This window comes from Ranitomeya imitator, chromosome 6, assembly GCF_032444005.1.
Source record: "Ranitomeya imitator isolate aRanImi1 chromosome 6, aRanImi1.pri, whole genome shotgun sequence".
In the NCBI taxonomy this organism is placed as follows: Eukaryota; Metazoa; Chordata; class Amphibia; order Anura; family Dendrobatidae; genus Ranitomeya; species Ranitomeya imitator.
The window spans coordinates 419,477,912-419,493,740 of record NC_091287.1 but is presented as its reverse complement, the minus strand read 5'-3'; the positions used below and the strand labels follow the sequence as shown (position 1 = coordinate 419,493,740).

The window sequence follows — 15,829 nt, the reverse complement described above, 5'->3', positions numbered from 1 at the left end:
TACCACGAACAGAATTGAAAATCTATGTGGTGTTAATTTGTATGATCCAGATATGAGGAATGACAGCATTGAGTTGGGTGCCACGCTGTCTGCCTGTAACCAGCTTTACAGGGCGCAGTTGTTGAATTTAACTCTGCAAGCTCAGGTGAGGAACCAAAGAAAAAGTCACAGATGCTATTAAATGTGTCCTTAAAATGTATGTAATCAGAGTTTTCCTGCCTGTAAAATAGGTCCCCAAGTATATGATTTCTTATCCTCCTGCATCCATCTTACTTTATCGTCATAACAAAGCACTTCCAATACTGCAGCTCCAGCAATATAATTGAGCTTAATGTTTTTAACAAAGCACCACTACAGTGTTTTTTTCATTGCAGCGCTTGAGTGGTGCTACTAATTTAAGGCCCTTGCATTTACTTATATAAGGTATATAGTTACAGTGACCTTACGTCAGTAGCACATTTCTAGTGTTGCAATAAAAAAAAAACTGCTGGAGTGGTGCTTTAAGACAAAACTTCATGGCATCAAATGCAGCTTTATCTTTGAAGTTGACACTTTTCTATATACTAACATGTATATTTTATGCTTAGGTCACTGGTCTGGGATTTGCCGTGGGTTCCAGACTTCTTTCAGTGGTTTATAAGGGCATTGCTGCTGGCAGCGATCAGAAGTCTTTACCATCGTTAGACATCAGCAGCAGGCGTCTTGCTGAAGGAATTTTACAGCTCTCTTTCAATTTCGGGGGACAGGTAATTGTCAGCACATTTTCTTTAAATCATTGTTACTGCTGCATCTTTGGTCCGTAATAAAATGTTGAAAAAAAAAATTCTACATAATGCAGTGTCAGAAATTGACCTGTGTGTAAGTGAAGTTGTTGTTTTTTTGTATCTGTTTGTTTTATTCTACTTTATTTTCTGAACAAGGTTCAGCCTGAGCTGCAGCTATTTGTTGTGAACACAAAGGTCAGAGATGCTTTACAGCAACCATGTGGGAAAACAAAGCTGGGTCTACAGATGACTCGATTTTTTTTTTAAATGCAAGTAACTGAGCATATAGAATAAGGTGGTTGAAAGTGGTCTGCTCCTTTAATTTGATTTAAAGGTGAATGCTCTGCCTATAATTTTTTTTTAATCTTTGTTAAAAACTTTTTTAAGGAATATTTTTGTGAAATTTTCAGCATCATCATCAAAGGCACAATTTAAATGCATGGTAAAGCCTATGTACAGATAATGCACATTCATGATTGACGATAGCAGCTGCTTATATCTTTCACCTCCCTGCACATTTCAAAGATCATAATCATTTTAAAATAATTTTTACATCATCAAAGCGAGGATTTCAATGAATGATGTCACCTATTTATAGAACTTATTCCCAGTAGGTGACGGTGACAGCTCACCACCTCCTCCTCCATGCATGCTTACCTTAGTGCATGGACAGAACATTATCCCTTAGACCAAAAGAGTCACGGCTAGGCTCCAGTTTCGTTTGCCCATATGGGAGCTGTAAATCGCATCTCTGACCTGCCGTACACGACTCACAGCTATAGTTCTGGTAAGACGTCTAACCCCAAAGCCTTGTATAGAGAGTGGAATTAAATAAAATATATAGTTATAGAATAAATACTGTAGGTCACTTTCTGATGTTACATTGCCTTTTTTTTTACATTTTATTACGGAACAGAGATACAGCAACAAAAATTAAAATATTAACAAGGTTGTTTTACGGGTATGTTCACGCATTGTGTTTTTTGGCTGCGAAAAATGTAGCATTTTTCTGTCCCAGCAAAGTGAATACGATTTCTGAAAACTCATGCACATGTTGTTTTTTCCTTGCAGATTTGAAGCAGTTAAAAAAAAAAAATAATAATCAAAAACGCACATTTTTATGCAGTATTTTGCCTGCCTAGAAACTCGTTTTTGATGCAGTAATGTCTTTAGCAAATACTTAGAGGATGTCCGATCCAAATCGATAAGTCTACCGTCACTCTGTGTGACTGCAGACTTATGAATCCCCACAGTGCACGCACTATTTCTGAGCCGGGACCGGAGGGTTATGTGTGCATTATGCATACTCCCGGCCAGAGCCCGTCCAGTGGGCACGGCCTCGCTCCATACACTTGTATACATTCCCTCTAGTCCTGGGCTCAGAAACCAACGAATCCCCACAGTGCATACCAGTGCATATTCATAAGTCTGCAGTCACAGATAGTGACTACAGACTTATCGATTTAGACTGAACAACATCTTTAACTTGTTCTTATTCCCTAAGGCTTCATTCAGTCATCAGTTTTTTTCACGTATGAGAGAAAGACTGAGTTTCATCAACGGTTTTCATCAATTTTTTTCACTGAATAGGAAAAATAAAGTATCTCCACCTCCTCTTATCAGTCAGTGAACAACGCGACCACACAAGGATGGTGTCTGAATGCTATCTGTTTTTTTTTTTGTTTGTTCCCCCCCCCCCCCACAGACCCATAGACTTTCATTGGTAAGTTTGATCCTACACGCAGATCAATATCAGATGTGTCTTCACGATTTTGCACAGACCACTCGGTCCGCGAAAAATCACTGACCTGTGCACAGCCACGTAGACTCATAGGTATGTGAAAAACACGGATTTCGCTCCCACATGAAAACAGACATGTGAATGAGGCATATTTCCTTGCTCTACAAAATAGCAGAAAAAATTGTCACATTGCCAGTATGTGATATTTACTGATTTTGCCCATGATCCTCGCAGTAAATCACGTAGTGTCAGGACTCTCCTCTATAAACCGGAGCAGATGATGCTATTAAATGGACATTTTTTTTAAAATATTATATCATTATCAGAATGTTATTAAAAAGTTGAAAGAATCTTCCCTCTGGCAAAATCCACCAACCTGTTGTGTGGGGCCTGGCCTAATGTCTCTAATGTGAAATGGAGTTGTGTTCAGAAGACAGGATTCTCAATCTCTTACACAGAGAATCTAGAGCAGTGAAATGATTCTATTCCATAATTAACGATTCTCCGATTGTTTGTGCTGTATTAAATTGTGCCGTTTCTTTCAGTGCCAAGAACTCGTAAGCCTGCTGCTGAACACGGTGGTGTTAACAGTGCCGTTGTCTGGGACTGCACAAAGGAGCCTCATTAACTTTTCTCATGGAGAGTATTTCTACAATCTATTTTCTGAGACTATTAACAAGGAGCTGTTAAAGAACCTGGACATAGTTGTGCCAACTCTGCTAAAGTCATCAGCCGAAAATCCAAAAATGGTAATTGGTGTTCATAAAATATTCCTAATGTTTATATACAGACTATTAGGCCGGCGTCACACTAGCGCAGAAAATACGAATTGCTTACGGTACAATGATTCTCTATGGCCCAGCTCCTATCTGCCGTATTTTACGGATCCATATTATACGGTTTTGTACGGCCGTAGAAAATCGCAGCATGCTGCATTTGTCAGCGTATTGCTCAAAAAATCCGCCAATGAAAGTCTATGGGGGTGAGAAGATTACACACGGACCATGCGTGAGACTTGTGAGAAATACGCATCGGTGTTATATAGAAAAGCCAGCAATTCAGTGCGGTGTACAGTAAAATCACACTGACAGAATAAAGTAGAATAGGTAGAATAAATGTGTACAGATAGAATGGGTGTATATATATATATATTTATTTTAATTCAGCGCTACATAGCAGAAAAGCCGGTAATTCAATTGCCGGCTTTTCCTATCTCCTTCACAAACCCGACAGGATATGAGACATGGTTTACATGCAGTAAACCATCTCATATCCCTTCTTTTATTACATATTCCGCTTTACTAATGTAAGAAGTGTCTTTGTGTCAAATTTGGTGTCTCTAGCTATTAAATTAAAGGGTTAAATCCCAGAAAAAAATGGGCGTGGGCTCCCGCACAATTTTCTCTGCCAGAGTGGTAAAGCCAGTGACTGAGGGCAGATATTAATAGCCTGGAGAGGGACCATGGTTATTGCCCCCCCCCCCCCCCCCCCCGGCTAAAAACATCTGCCCCCAGCCACCCCAGAAAAGGCACATCTGTAACATGTGCCCGTTCTGGCACTTAGCCTCTCTCTTCCCACTCCCCTGTAGCGGTGGGATATGGGGTAATGAAGGGTTAATGTCACCTTGCTATTGTAAGGTGACATTAAGCCAGGTTAATAATGGAGAGGCGTCAATTATGACACCTATCCATTATTAATCCAATAGTACGAAATGGTTAATAAAACACACACATTATTAACCCCTTCATGACCTTGGGATTTTTCGTTTTTCCGTGTTCGTTTTTCACTCCCCTCCTTCCCAGAGCGATAACTTTTTTATTTTTCCGTCAATTTGGCCATGTGAGGGCTTTATTTTTGCGGGACGAGTTGTACTTTTGAACAACATCATTGGTTTTAGCATGTCGTGTACTAGAAAACGGGAAAAAAATTCCAAGTGCAGTGAAATTGCAAAAAAAGTGCAATCCCACACTTGTTTTTTGTTTGGCTTTTTTGCTAGGTTCACTAAATGCTAAAACTGACCTGCCATTATGATTCTCCAGGTCAGTACGAGTTCATAGACACCTAACATGACTAGGTTATTTTTTATCTAAGTGGTGAAAAAAAATTCCAAACTTTGGTAAAAAAAAAAAAAAATTTGCGCCATTTCCCGATACCCGTAGCGTCTCCATTTTTCGTGATCCGGGGTCGGTTGAGGGCTTATTTTTTGCGTGCCGAGATGACGTTTTTACTGATAGCATTTCGGTGCAGATACATTCTTTTGATCGCCCGTTATTGCATTTTAATGCAATGTCGCGGCGACCAAAAATACGTAATTCTGGCGTTTTGAATTTTTTTCCCGCTACGCTGTTTAGCGATCAGGTTAATGATTTTTTTTAGTTGATAGATCGGGCGATTCTGAGCGCGGCGATACCAAATATGCGTAGATTTTATATTTTTTTTATTGATTTATTTCGATTGGGGCGAAAGGGGGGTGATTTAAACTTTTATATTTTTTTTCTTTTTTTAACATTTTTTTCAACTTTTTTTTTTTACTTTTGCCATGCTTCAATAGCCTCCATGGGAGGCTAGAAGCAGGCACAACGCGATCGGCTCTGCTACATAGCAGCGATCTGCTGATCGCTGCTATGTAGCAGAAATGGAGGTGTGCTGTGAGCGCCGACCACAGGGTGGCGCTCACAGCCACCGGTCATCAGTAACCATAGAGGTCTCAAGGACCTCTATGGTTACAATGGAGACGCATCGCCGACCCCCGATCATGTGACGGGGGTCGGCGATGACGTCATTTCCGGCCGCCCGGCCGGATGCGGTAGTTAAATGCCGCTGTCTGCGTTTGACAGCGGCATTTAACTAGTTAATAGGTGCGGGCAGATCGCGATTCTGCCCGCGCCTATTACGGGCACATGTCAGCTGTTCAAAACAGCTGACATGTCCCGGCTTTGGTGCGGGCTCACCGCCGGAGCCCGCATCAAAGCAGGGGATCTGACCTCGGACGTACTATCCCGTCCGAGGTCAGATAGGGGTTAAAAGTATTTTAATTAAAGACACATGCTGTTTTAATATTTTATTATACTCTTAATCCACCTGAAGACCCTTGTCACCTGAAACAAAGTTAAAAAAAACAAACAACAATATTCCATACCTTCCGTCGTTAGTCTTGTCCCACGCTGTAAATCCATCTGAAGGGGTTAAATCATTTTACACCCAGGAGCTCTGCTAATGCAGCTGTGCTCCTGACTGTAAAACTTGATGAATGAATTGAATGCAGGGGAATGTACTGTAGTTACCTCGCATCGCGGTGATGCGCCCTCTGCTGGATGAACTCATATGAACTCGAGCCTGAGAACTTTTCTGAATATTTTCCCACGCTAGAGACGTTGGATCAATCACCATTCCTTCTAAATTGGAATGTGTTGAGTCAATAGATAACCTTATTCACATGGAAGAGCTCATAGTCTCTGACAGTTGGCTGAACTTGGACTCATACGAATATATTAGATCTTGTTTACCCTGAACATCATTCAGAAATCCATCTGAATTTAGCACTTTGCTAACATCGCCATTCTAGTGATTTTGAGCCATTGATCTCACACTCAAAATATGCAAAATTCATCTCCCTATACCTTCCTCCTGTGTTGGCTTTTGTGTTTCTCCCCCCCCCCCCCCCCCCCCGATTCTTCTCTATCGTGTCTCGTCATATGAATAGAGCAATTTATTCACATAACATGATAAGTTTCAGTACTATTTGTTGCACTATACTCTCCCTTTCCAAATAAGTATATGCTGGTTAATATACTTACATTTTGTTGATTGTCCCTGTTGTGCAACCTGAATTTGATTTTGATATATGTTGAAATAGGGATTTTTTTGTACTCATCGTAAAATCCTTTTCTCTGAGCCATTCATTGGGGGACACAGACCGTGGGTGTATGCTGCTGCCACTAAGTGATACAAAGAAAGTTAGCTCCTCCCCTGCAGTATACACCCTCCTGCTGGCTCTCAGCTAACCATTCGGTGCAAAAGCAGTAGGAGATCAATAACAACATATTAAATTATAGCATGTCTACGGTAATTATATATAACAGTATAGCATGTCAAATTATAAAACAAGCACAAGCTAAAAACAGGGTGGGAGCTGTGTTCCCTAATGAATGGCTCAGAGAAAAGGATTTTACGGTGAGTACACAAAAATCCCTATTTCTCCTTCGCCTCATTGGGGGACACAGACCGTGGGACTTCCCAAAGCAGTCCCTGGGTGGGAACAACATCAAGTCAGGCTCTGTGTAACGCTACTTTCAAGTGCGCCACCGCGGCCTGCAGAGTTCGCCTGCCCAGACTCACGTTAGCGGAAGTCTAGGAAATATAGTGCTTCAAGGGTGCAAGCGGACTGGACGAACCCGCAAAGTTGACAGATGTGCTTTGTTGATGCCTGGTGTCTGGAACCCAAGAAAACCTCGATCGAAAGAGTGGAGTGAAATAGACTGACGTCTAACACGGAAGGACTTCTGGATGGTGTACAGAATCCACCAGGCTAACATGGCTAAAGAAACGGCTAAGCCCTTCCTGTAACCGTCAGGAAGCCCAAATGGAGTGTCCTTTTTCCGGAAGGACGCCGTCCTCGACTCGTACCTACTCAGGGCACTCACATTGTCCAGGGTATGGGGAACCCCTTTCATTTTTTGGACTGGTTCCGACGAGATGAGGGAAGAACAATGCCCTCGTAACCATACAATACCGTCTTGGAAATAAGGGACGAGGACAGCCTCAGGACAACCTTGCCTTGATGGTAATAAGGAAAAAAAGTCTGAAGGAATAGAGCGGCCAGCTCGGAAGACTCTTCTGGATGGCGAGATCGCAGAGACAAGACGGGGGCCCTTGCAGGATAATAAAGTCTATCCAGATCATAAGGAGTCTACTGTAAGGCCCCCCGGACTATTAAAGGCCAAAGTGTAACGATAAGCGATAGAGAGGAACCACATGTGAAAAACTCTCTGCGAGAAAGTCCCTACTTGCAGTTTTGTTGCAATAAGATACCTAAACACCTGACTTGGTCAATGTGGATCTCCCAGGATCATTGGGGCCTTCCTGCTTCCTAAAGACTCTCAGAATTAGCGGAAGAAGCGTGATAGAGCTGGTATGACGGAAGAACCAGAGCATGCCCTGCGATGGATTTTGAATGTCGAGGCCGAAAAATGAACTGGAGTACATTGGCGTTCACTCTGGATGCCATCCGATCTACGTCTGGAGTGCTCCAGTGAAGGCAGATCTGATGGAAGACTTCCGGATGAAGTTTTCACTCACTTGAGGCGAGACCCTGGCGGCTAAGGAAAAAACTGCCGCCCAGAGTTCGATCTCTGGGGTGAGTGCTGCAGAGATCACCATATGGTAGATCTCAGTCCATCAGAGAGCGCGAGGCAAGTAGGTCAAGGTGCCTGACCGCGGGTACCTGTTAGATGATAGACGTATGGCACAGCCGTGACAAAATCTGATTGGATACGGTTGGGGAGACCACCTGCCAATAGGCATTGGACCTGCTGTAGGAGCAGTGATACCGTTGGGATTCCCCGAAAAAACTGATTGGGAGGCTAGATTCCCGAGAACCAGAGGCCTTGAGCAGTGTGGTAATGCTCCAAAGTCACTAGTAACCATTAAACCGGGAGAAAGGATCTCTCCCGGACGAGAAAGACGCTCAGAGACTACTCTCTGGGGACCTGTTTGACCTGCAGAAAACAAGCGGAGCGAAGGGAACTGCCTCCGTTGCCACCATTTATTTATTTATTTTTTTTAATTTAGGACCCTCGTAGAAAATCGGATGGAATGAGGGCAGGTACGGACTGGGGCTAGAATTCAGCCCTGTCTTGAGAACACGAATCTTTTAACGACGTAGCAGACAAGGCAGCCCATGACCAGAAAGGCCCTCTGGCCTTTGCCAGAGTTGCCAAGTGGCCAGTCTTGTCCAGAGTGAGGAAGCTCCCTGTTGAAGTGCCAGAGCCTTGTTTCAAGGGAGGGATAGCAACCCTCTGGAGGTGTCCAGGATCATCCTTAAAAAGGATAAATGCTGGGCTAGAAATGAGGAAGAACTATCGAAGTCTATCCGCCAGCCCAGGTGAGGAAAGCTATTGCAAGGTATATATAGATGGACTCAGCGCAGTCCTGGAAGAAAGGCTTTAAAGTTGACCAGGTAGGGCAGGACGGCCAAGCACCCAGAGTGCAAGAGAGACATGACAGCCGCCATGATAATGGCGAACACTCTGGGAGTGGATGCAAGGCCGAAGGGCAAGGTCATAACTTGAAAATGCTGTTTGCGAATGGAAAAGCAATGGAATTTTTGGAAAGAGGAAATTAGTAATGTGAAGGTGAGCATCCAGAATGTCGATGGATGCAAGAAACTCCACCCTTTTCCCATTGAAGTGATGGCCGAGTGGAGGAACTCCATCTGAAGAAGGAGGACCTTGTGAAGCTTGTTAAAAGTTTGAGGTCCAGGATAGGTCTTACTTTTCGGTCCCCTTTTTTTGGGACCAAGATCCCCCAGATCTAGACTGTCCTTAACAACCCTTCCACTGCCGGTTGGGTCTATAGGATACCTGCGATCCTTTGTTCCTGCTTGGGGAACGCCCCCAGCTTCTCACGGAATAAGTGACCACTCTGTAAGGGAGTGATGTCAGATTTTTTTTTTAAACGCGGAGTATGCTTCCGTTCTCTGAGCCATGAAGCGCTTCTGAATAAAATGGCATTCACTGCAGACAGCGCCACGTACCTAGCCGCATTGAGAGGCGAACCGCAAAGTTTCCCGCCCAAAAGATTTAGTTGGCCAGCTTTACTGTCTCCGGAAAAAAGGTTACTGTTCTGAGTCAAACAAACTTAGACCAACACTGTAAACATCTGTAACAAACGCTACATAGACCAAACACCTTGTGGTAAGGTCTATAGCACATTTACATAGGAGACTCCAATGTGTTGCGGACACTACTCAATTTTTTCTGTTATTGCTCTGAATCAAAGAAGCTAGGGTCTCCGGCCAGGTATTTTTTTTAAAAGGTGATTCATCGGGCAGGGATACTGGCAGGTATACCACAGGAGTTAAGCTGTCAGGTGGCTTAGTGCGCGGCTGCAACCAGCAGGTGAGGAAATAAACATCTCTTGAGTGGCTGCCGTCTTTGAACGGTGCAGAGATAAAAGGATGAACCCTCAATCAACCATCCTCTTAACAGGGAAGTGGAGAGGGATCGTCCGCCTCCTTGCATCGTCCGCTAAATAGTGGGGATGCAGAAGGGGACTGCTCGGACATCAAAAAGGAGGGCATCTGTACATCTACGGAGGTCAAGTCCCCAGAAGGACCAGGTTGGCATTAGGCCCGGCAGTAGAAGAGTATACATGGAGGTGACACTCCATGTGCTCATATGATGGTGGTGTGAGGAGATCGGTGTCCTTTGAAAAATCCGTCGCCTTTAAAAAATAAAAAAAAAAATCAGACAAGACTTCTCATGTCGCAGTGTTTGCATATTGCTGATACCGCGCTTGAAGAGGGTTCTGCTTCTAGAGCAAGCCCATTTGCAAATGCTCATGGTGGGACTGGAACCATGGACTCCCATGCTGCCATAGTGCTCGCCAGTGAATCACTTATCCGGATGCTCGCTGTCCAGGAAAATGGCAAATGCACTACTAAGGGTTTAGCTTCCGTTTTGAGGGACCCTGTGTGATCTAGTGCAGAACCGTAGTCCTTGTCTATCTACAGAGATTGGTTGATGGCCTAAATAGGCGAATTCATCTTGTTTTGAGGCTCTGGCGAGTCCAGATCCAAGGCAACGTCTGATTCATATGCGGAGTCTTGTTCCGTTTCTAGAATACATGAGGCCCCTGCTAACCTAAGGCTCACAAGTAGGGGAGGATCCATGTATATTGGTCTTGCGAGCACTTCAAGCCACAGAGGGGTCAAATAAGCAATGGATTGCGTCAGTGCCAAAGCCCCTTGAGGGGAACTAGGTACTCATGGAAGAGCTGGGATCGGCGGCGGGCTCCTGAGCTCATGTGAACTAGGTACTCTAGGAAAGGTGACCGGCTTCAGGCTGGCATGCCTTTAAAGACCAGTGAATGCTGGTCATGTGCCCTTTTAAACTAGGGAATGCTGGTCATGTGTCTTTAAAAACCAGGGAATGCTGGGTATGTATGTTTAAGTCCAGTGACTACTGGACATGTGCCTTTAAGACCAGGGAATGCTGCACATGTGCATTTTAGACCAGAGATTGCTGGTCGTATGCCTTACAGACAAGGAACGCTGGGAATACTGGTCATAGCCTTTATGCTGCCGGGGTGCATGCGGGGGAGGGATGGAGCGTGTCACCTTACCCAGATCCTGAGTCCCCCGTCAGTGTTGGAATAGAGCTGTCTTCAGCTCTGAATACCGCCGGTGCGATGCAGCAGCTGCTTCCGGATGTTTACAGCTCGTGTCCGGAAACGGCAGGAGGATGAAGATGGCCGCTAAGAATATGCTGCGAGAGTTCTCGTCTTGAATGAGAAGCGCCTGAATAGGGGGCGGAGCCATGAAGCGCGGACTAGCATGGGCGGAGGTTCCGGGGTGCGGCCTACACAAACCCAAAGCTGGAGGCTAAATTTTTGGAGCCAGCCGGCACCAAACGGAAGAAAGGGAAAAACGACCCGCTGCTGCAAAATAAGGGAAAAAAAAACGCCGGTTGCGCAGAGCACTCCAGCCGCTCGAGTCCCAGCACTTACCAAGGAGGCTGCCGAAGGCAATTGTTGCCACAATCTTCAGAGATTCATAGAAAACCACTTTTGTTTCTTTCATCCATAACTGCACCACAGAGAGTGGAGTCGTCCTTCAAGGACAGGAGACCTACAGGATAAAAGGGCAGCACCTCTCCCATGCATCAGTTGGTTTCTTGTCCTTGACAGAATGCATCAGTGATGCCATAAGAAGATAGGAAGTTTTACCAAGGCCTAGCCGGTCTTTTCAGGCAGTTGCTCAGTCCTTTTTGCTGCTGGTACAGCGGACTTGGCTGACTTGCGGACACAAGTTAGCAGTTCCATTTTCTGTGGTTGGCCGGCTACAGCGCTGGACTTTTAGGATGAAAATCAATTTTGAGGGGCCTGAACACATTCGTTCAAGATGGAATCCGTAAGATCATCCATAAACCTGCTTTTTACCAACTATTTTATGGCGGTTCTGGAAGATGCGTATTATCATGTAGAACCACTAGCCAGATCTTTGAAAAATCCTGAAGAGCTTGAGAAGTCCCAGAAGATTGGAAAAGACTAATGTTGTCCCTATCTTTATAAAGTGAAAGAACATGGAGCCAGGAAATTACAGGCCAGTGAGCCTTATTTCTATACTAGTACAGTTCTTTCAACAAGTTATTAAACAGCATGTATGTAAGTACTTGGATAAGAATACATTAACCAGAACCAGCATGGATTTGTAGCAAACCAGTTATGCCAGACTAATCTAACTTCCTTCTATGATTGAATCACTGACTGGGTGTATAAGGGAAATGCAGTAGATATAGTATATCTTGACTTCAGCAAAACATTTGATAAAGTATCTCATACTCTCCATATTGAAAAAATGACCCAAGTATGGAATTGACAAGTCTATGGTTAGGTGGATTCATAACTGGCTCAGTGATCGTACTCAAAGAGCGGCAATAATTGGTTGCACATCCACCTGGAAGAATGTTCAAGAGGAGAATCACAAGGCTCTGTCCTGGCCCCAGTTTTGTTTAACATTTTTATAAATTATCTAGATAAGGGAACTGAAGGTAAATTAATCAAATTTGCAGATGATGCAAAGCTAGGAGGGATAGCTAACGCTAGAGAAGACAGTAAAAGGATTCAGAAGGATCTAGGTAAGCTGAAACAATGGGCAGCGACTAATAGAATGGTGTTTAATAGGGAGAAATGCAAGATTCTTGAACGGGGCAAGAAAAACTAAAATTTCATCTACAGAATGGGAGGAATAGAACGAATTAACAGGATGTGTGAAAAAGACTTGGGTATACTAATTGATCACAGACTGCACATGAGTCAACAGTGTGATGTAGCGGCAAAAGAGGCAAACACAGTTCTAGGATGTATTAAGAGAAGCATAGAGTCTAGATCACGTGAAGTAATTATCCCCCTCTACTCCTCCTTAGGGTCAGGCCTTGTCTTGAATACTGTGTCCAGTTCCGGGAACCACATTTTATAAATTACATTTAAAAACCTACTGCAAGTTCACAGAACAGCTACCAGCATTGTAAGCGGACTGCAAAGTATGTCCTACGAGGACCGGTTAAAGGATCTGGGAATGTTTAGCTTGCAAAAAAGAAAGCGAAGAGGAGACTAAATAGCTGTCTATAAATATCTGAAGGGCTGTCACTGTGTAGAGGGATTATCCCTCTTCCAATTTGCACATGGAAACATGAGAAGCAATGGAATGAAACTGAAAGGGAGAAGATACAGATTAGATATTAGAAAAAAAACTTTTTGACAAGGAGGGTGATCAATGAGTGGAAGAAAATGCCAGGAGAAGTGGTGAGTGCTCCTTCAATGGAAGTCTTGAAACAGAAGCTGGACAGACATCTGTCTGAGATGGTTTAGTGAATCCTGCATTGAGCAAGGGGTTGGACATGATGACATTCTATGATTCTATGTGCCAATACATGTGAAATATCAGAAATTCTTCAGGGTGGCCTTAGCCATCAAAAGAGAAATAAAATGTTTTCTATTTCAAGGCTATTTAGATTTGGACTGTCATTGGTCCCTCATATATTTACAAAAATATCAAAAGTGACTGCTCACCTTTGAGAAAAGGATAAGCTAGTAGTCTCGTATCTGGAGGACTCCTAATTGTAATCAGGTCAGTTCATCACTGCAACGTCCAATTAGAAGCAGTTTACGCTACCTTGATGGACTTAGGGTGGCTCTTCAATCTTAAAAAATCGAGACTAAAAGTCTTTTTAGGTCTTGCGCTGGACTCCCTAAATCAAGAGTGTCGTTTTCCAGATGGCAAGATGGAAAAATTATGCAGCCAGGTATTTGAGGCGGTAAAAGTTCCCATCATGACTCTCAAGAAAGCGATGTCTTTGCTGAGTTCTCGGACCTCTTGTATCCCGGCAGTGTTATGAACCCAGTTTCATACCAGAAAGTTGCAGTGGGTTGTTCTAAAGAACGAATTCGCCTTGAAAGGTTGTCTGGTAGAGAAATTAACATAATCCTCGAATAACGACCCATTCGCTTCTTTGGTGGTTGAACATAAAAAATTTATAAAGGGAAAAGAGAACTGCAAGGTATATAGTACGATTTAAGATGCAGTCGACTAAAGCAAGGGAAATGGGCTCTTAACCAGTTAATTTTCAATCAGATTGCAGACATATGGGACTTGCCGGACTTGGACCTATTCGCAAATGGGCAAAACAGGAAAGTGGAAAAATTCTGTTTTTTGAATCCCAGAGAGAATCCTCACGTAGTAGATGGAGTTGCAATCTAGTGTATGCTTTTCCGCAGTGATACTAAGAACAGCAGTCCTGAGGAAGATAAGGGAAGACAGGGTGAGAGTCATCCTGATATCACCCTTTTGGCCCAAGAGACCGGATTACCTGGTTGAGACTGATGACAGTCACCGAGCCATGGGTGCTACCGGAGGTCCTGAATCTTCTGTCAGAAAAATATGCCTGTACAGGAGCGCGATGCCGTGGATACTATGTGAATTGCGTAGGAGGCGTCATCCACATGAAGCAAGAAGGAGGACAGCAACGCAAGAAGAAGGGAGGCTTTGGAACAAGACCAGCGACACCCCTCGGACCAGACCGTCCCGCAGGTAAGTACAATAAAAGGTCTTTTTCTTGTCTTGCAGGTCGGGCTGGGGGCATATATACAGCATTATAGAATACTGTATAGAATGCTGTATATCCGCTCTGAAAGGTGGTGGTGTTATTTCATATCGGTCAATTCTTAAACCTTAAACGGTCAAGTGTCGGCCCTTGCAGCCCTATATAATTATTACCTGGTAAGGGCTCTGTTGAGGGCAGAGCAAAGTACTGCAGTGCGCAGGCGCCTGTCCTCTCTGACCTGTTATCTACAGAATGCTGTAGATAAGCCCCTGATGCCGGTGGGCTTAGCTCATCTTCCATTTTGGGGGTGACAGATTCCCTTTAACATCAGATCACAAGTTTACCGACATCATGGCCTCGTCAGTAGGTCCTCCCTTTACATAAATCATGGACAATAGGCCGGATTTGGATTTAATATGACACTATCAACAAGCCTACCCCAAATCAACTACTCAGTAAACTAACTTTGTCCTGTTCCCTCCTTTCAAATATTATCTGCATGTGAATCTGCACCCTACTACTCATCTGTCTCCACACCCTCCATGCACATGATAACTGCACTTGATACTTGACTATTGCACTTAAACACACGGGCTGATGACCGGATCATGCAGCTTTATATGAAAATCCCTATTTATTATAATTGCCAGACCTGAAATAACAAGCACTTTTCACCTATTGTGTCCCCCCATTTCCTTTTAGATTGTAAGCTTGCGAGCAGGGACCTCACCCCTAATGTCACTGTTTAAATTGTCTTAACTTGTACTGAATTTATTGTCTGTACGTGTCCCCGCTTATTGTAAAGTGCTGCGGAATTTGTTGGCGCTATATAAATAAAAATTATTATTATTATTATATTATCTCCCTAAAGTACCTTCTAGGCTCAATAGGACTCAAGAAGTGGTTCTTCCATCTCTCTGCGTTAGTTTCAGAAATCACAAAGAGTAGAAACTTCATACGATGTCTGATGAAATACTTATCGGTTATGGAGTCCTGGGAAGGGATTGAGCATTGTTTGTCTGCTTTCAGGGACCTAGGAAAGGGCTTAAAGCATCAAAATGTACAGTAGCTGGATGGATTAGAGGTGCCATTGGATTATCTTATTCCATACATGGTATTGTAAGTCTAAAGGTACCTTCACACTGAACGATATCGCTAGCGATCCGTGACGTTGCAGCGTCCTGGCTAGCGATATCGTTGAGTTTGACAGGCAGCAGCGATCAGGATTCTGCTGTGCCATCGTTGGTCGGAGCAGAAAGTCCAGAACTTTATTTCGTCGCTGGACTCCCGCAGACATCGCTGAATCGGCGTGTGTGACGCCGATTCAGCGATGTCTTCACTGGTAACCAGGGTAAACATCGGGTTACTAAGCGCAGGGCCGCGCTTAGTAACCCGATGTTTACCCTGGTTACCAGCGTAAACGTAAAAAAAAACAAACACTACATACTTACATTCCGGTGTCTGTCCCCCGGTGCTGTGCTTCTCTGCACTGTGTAAGCGCC

General features: G+C 43.9%; 1 protein-coding gene across 1 annotated transcript in view; it reads left to right on the top strand.

Moving 5' to 3' along the window:
• The window catches only part of PRKDC (protein kinase, DNA-activated, catalytic subunit), a 448,603-nt gene that overhangs the window by 194,953 nt on the left and 237,821 nt on the right, over positions 1-15,829 (top strand). Inside the window, exons 34-36 of the mRNA XM_069731310.1 lie at positions 13-145; positions 588-746; positions 3,051-3,254. Of these exons, the coding sequence (XP_069587411.1) occupies positions 13-145; positions 588-746; positions 3,051-3,254 (496 nt within the window). The remainder of the gene's footprint in view (positions 1-12; positions 146-587; positions 747-3,050; positions 3,255-15,829) is intronic.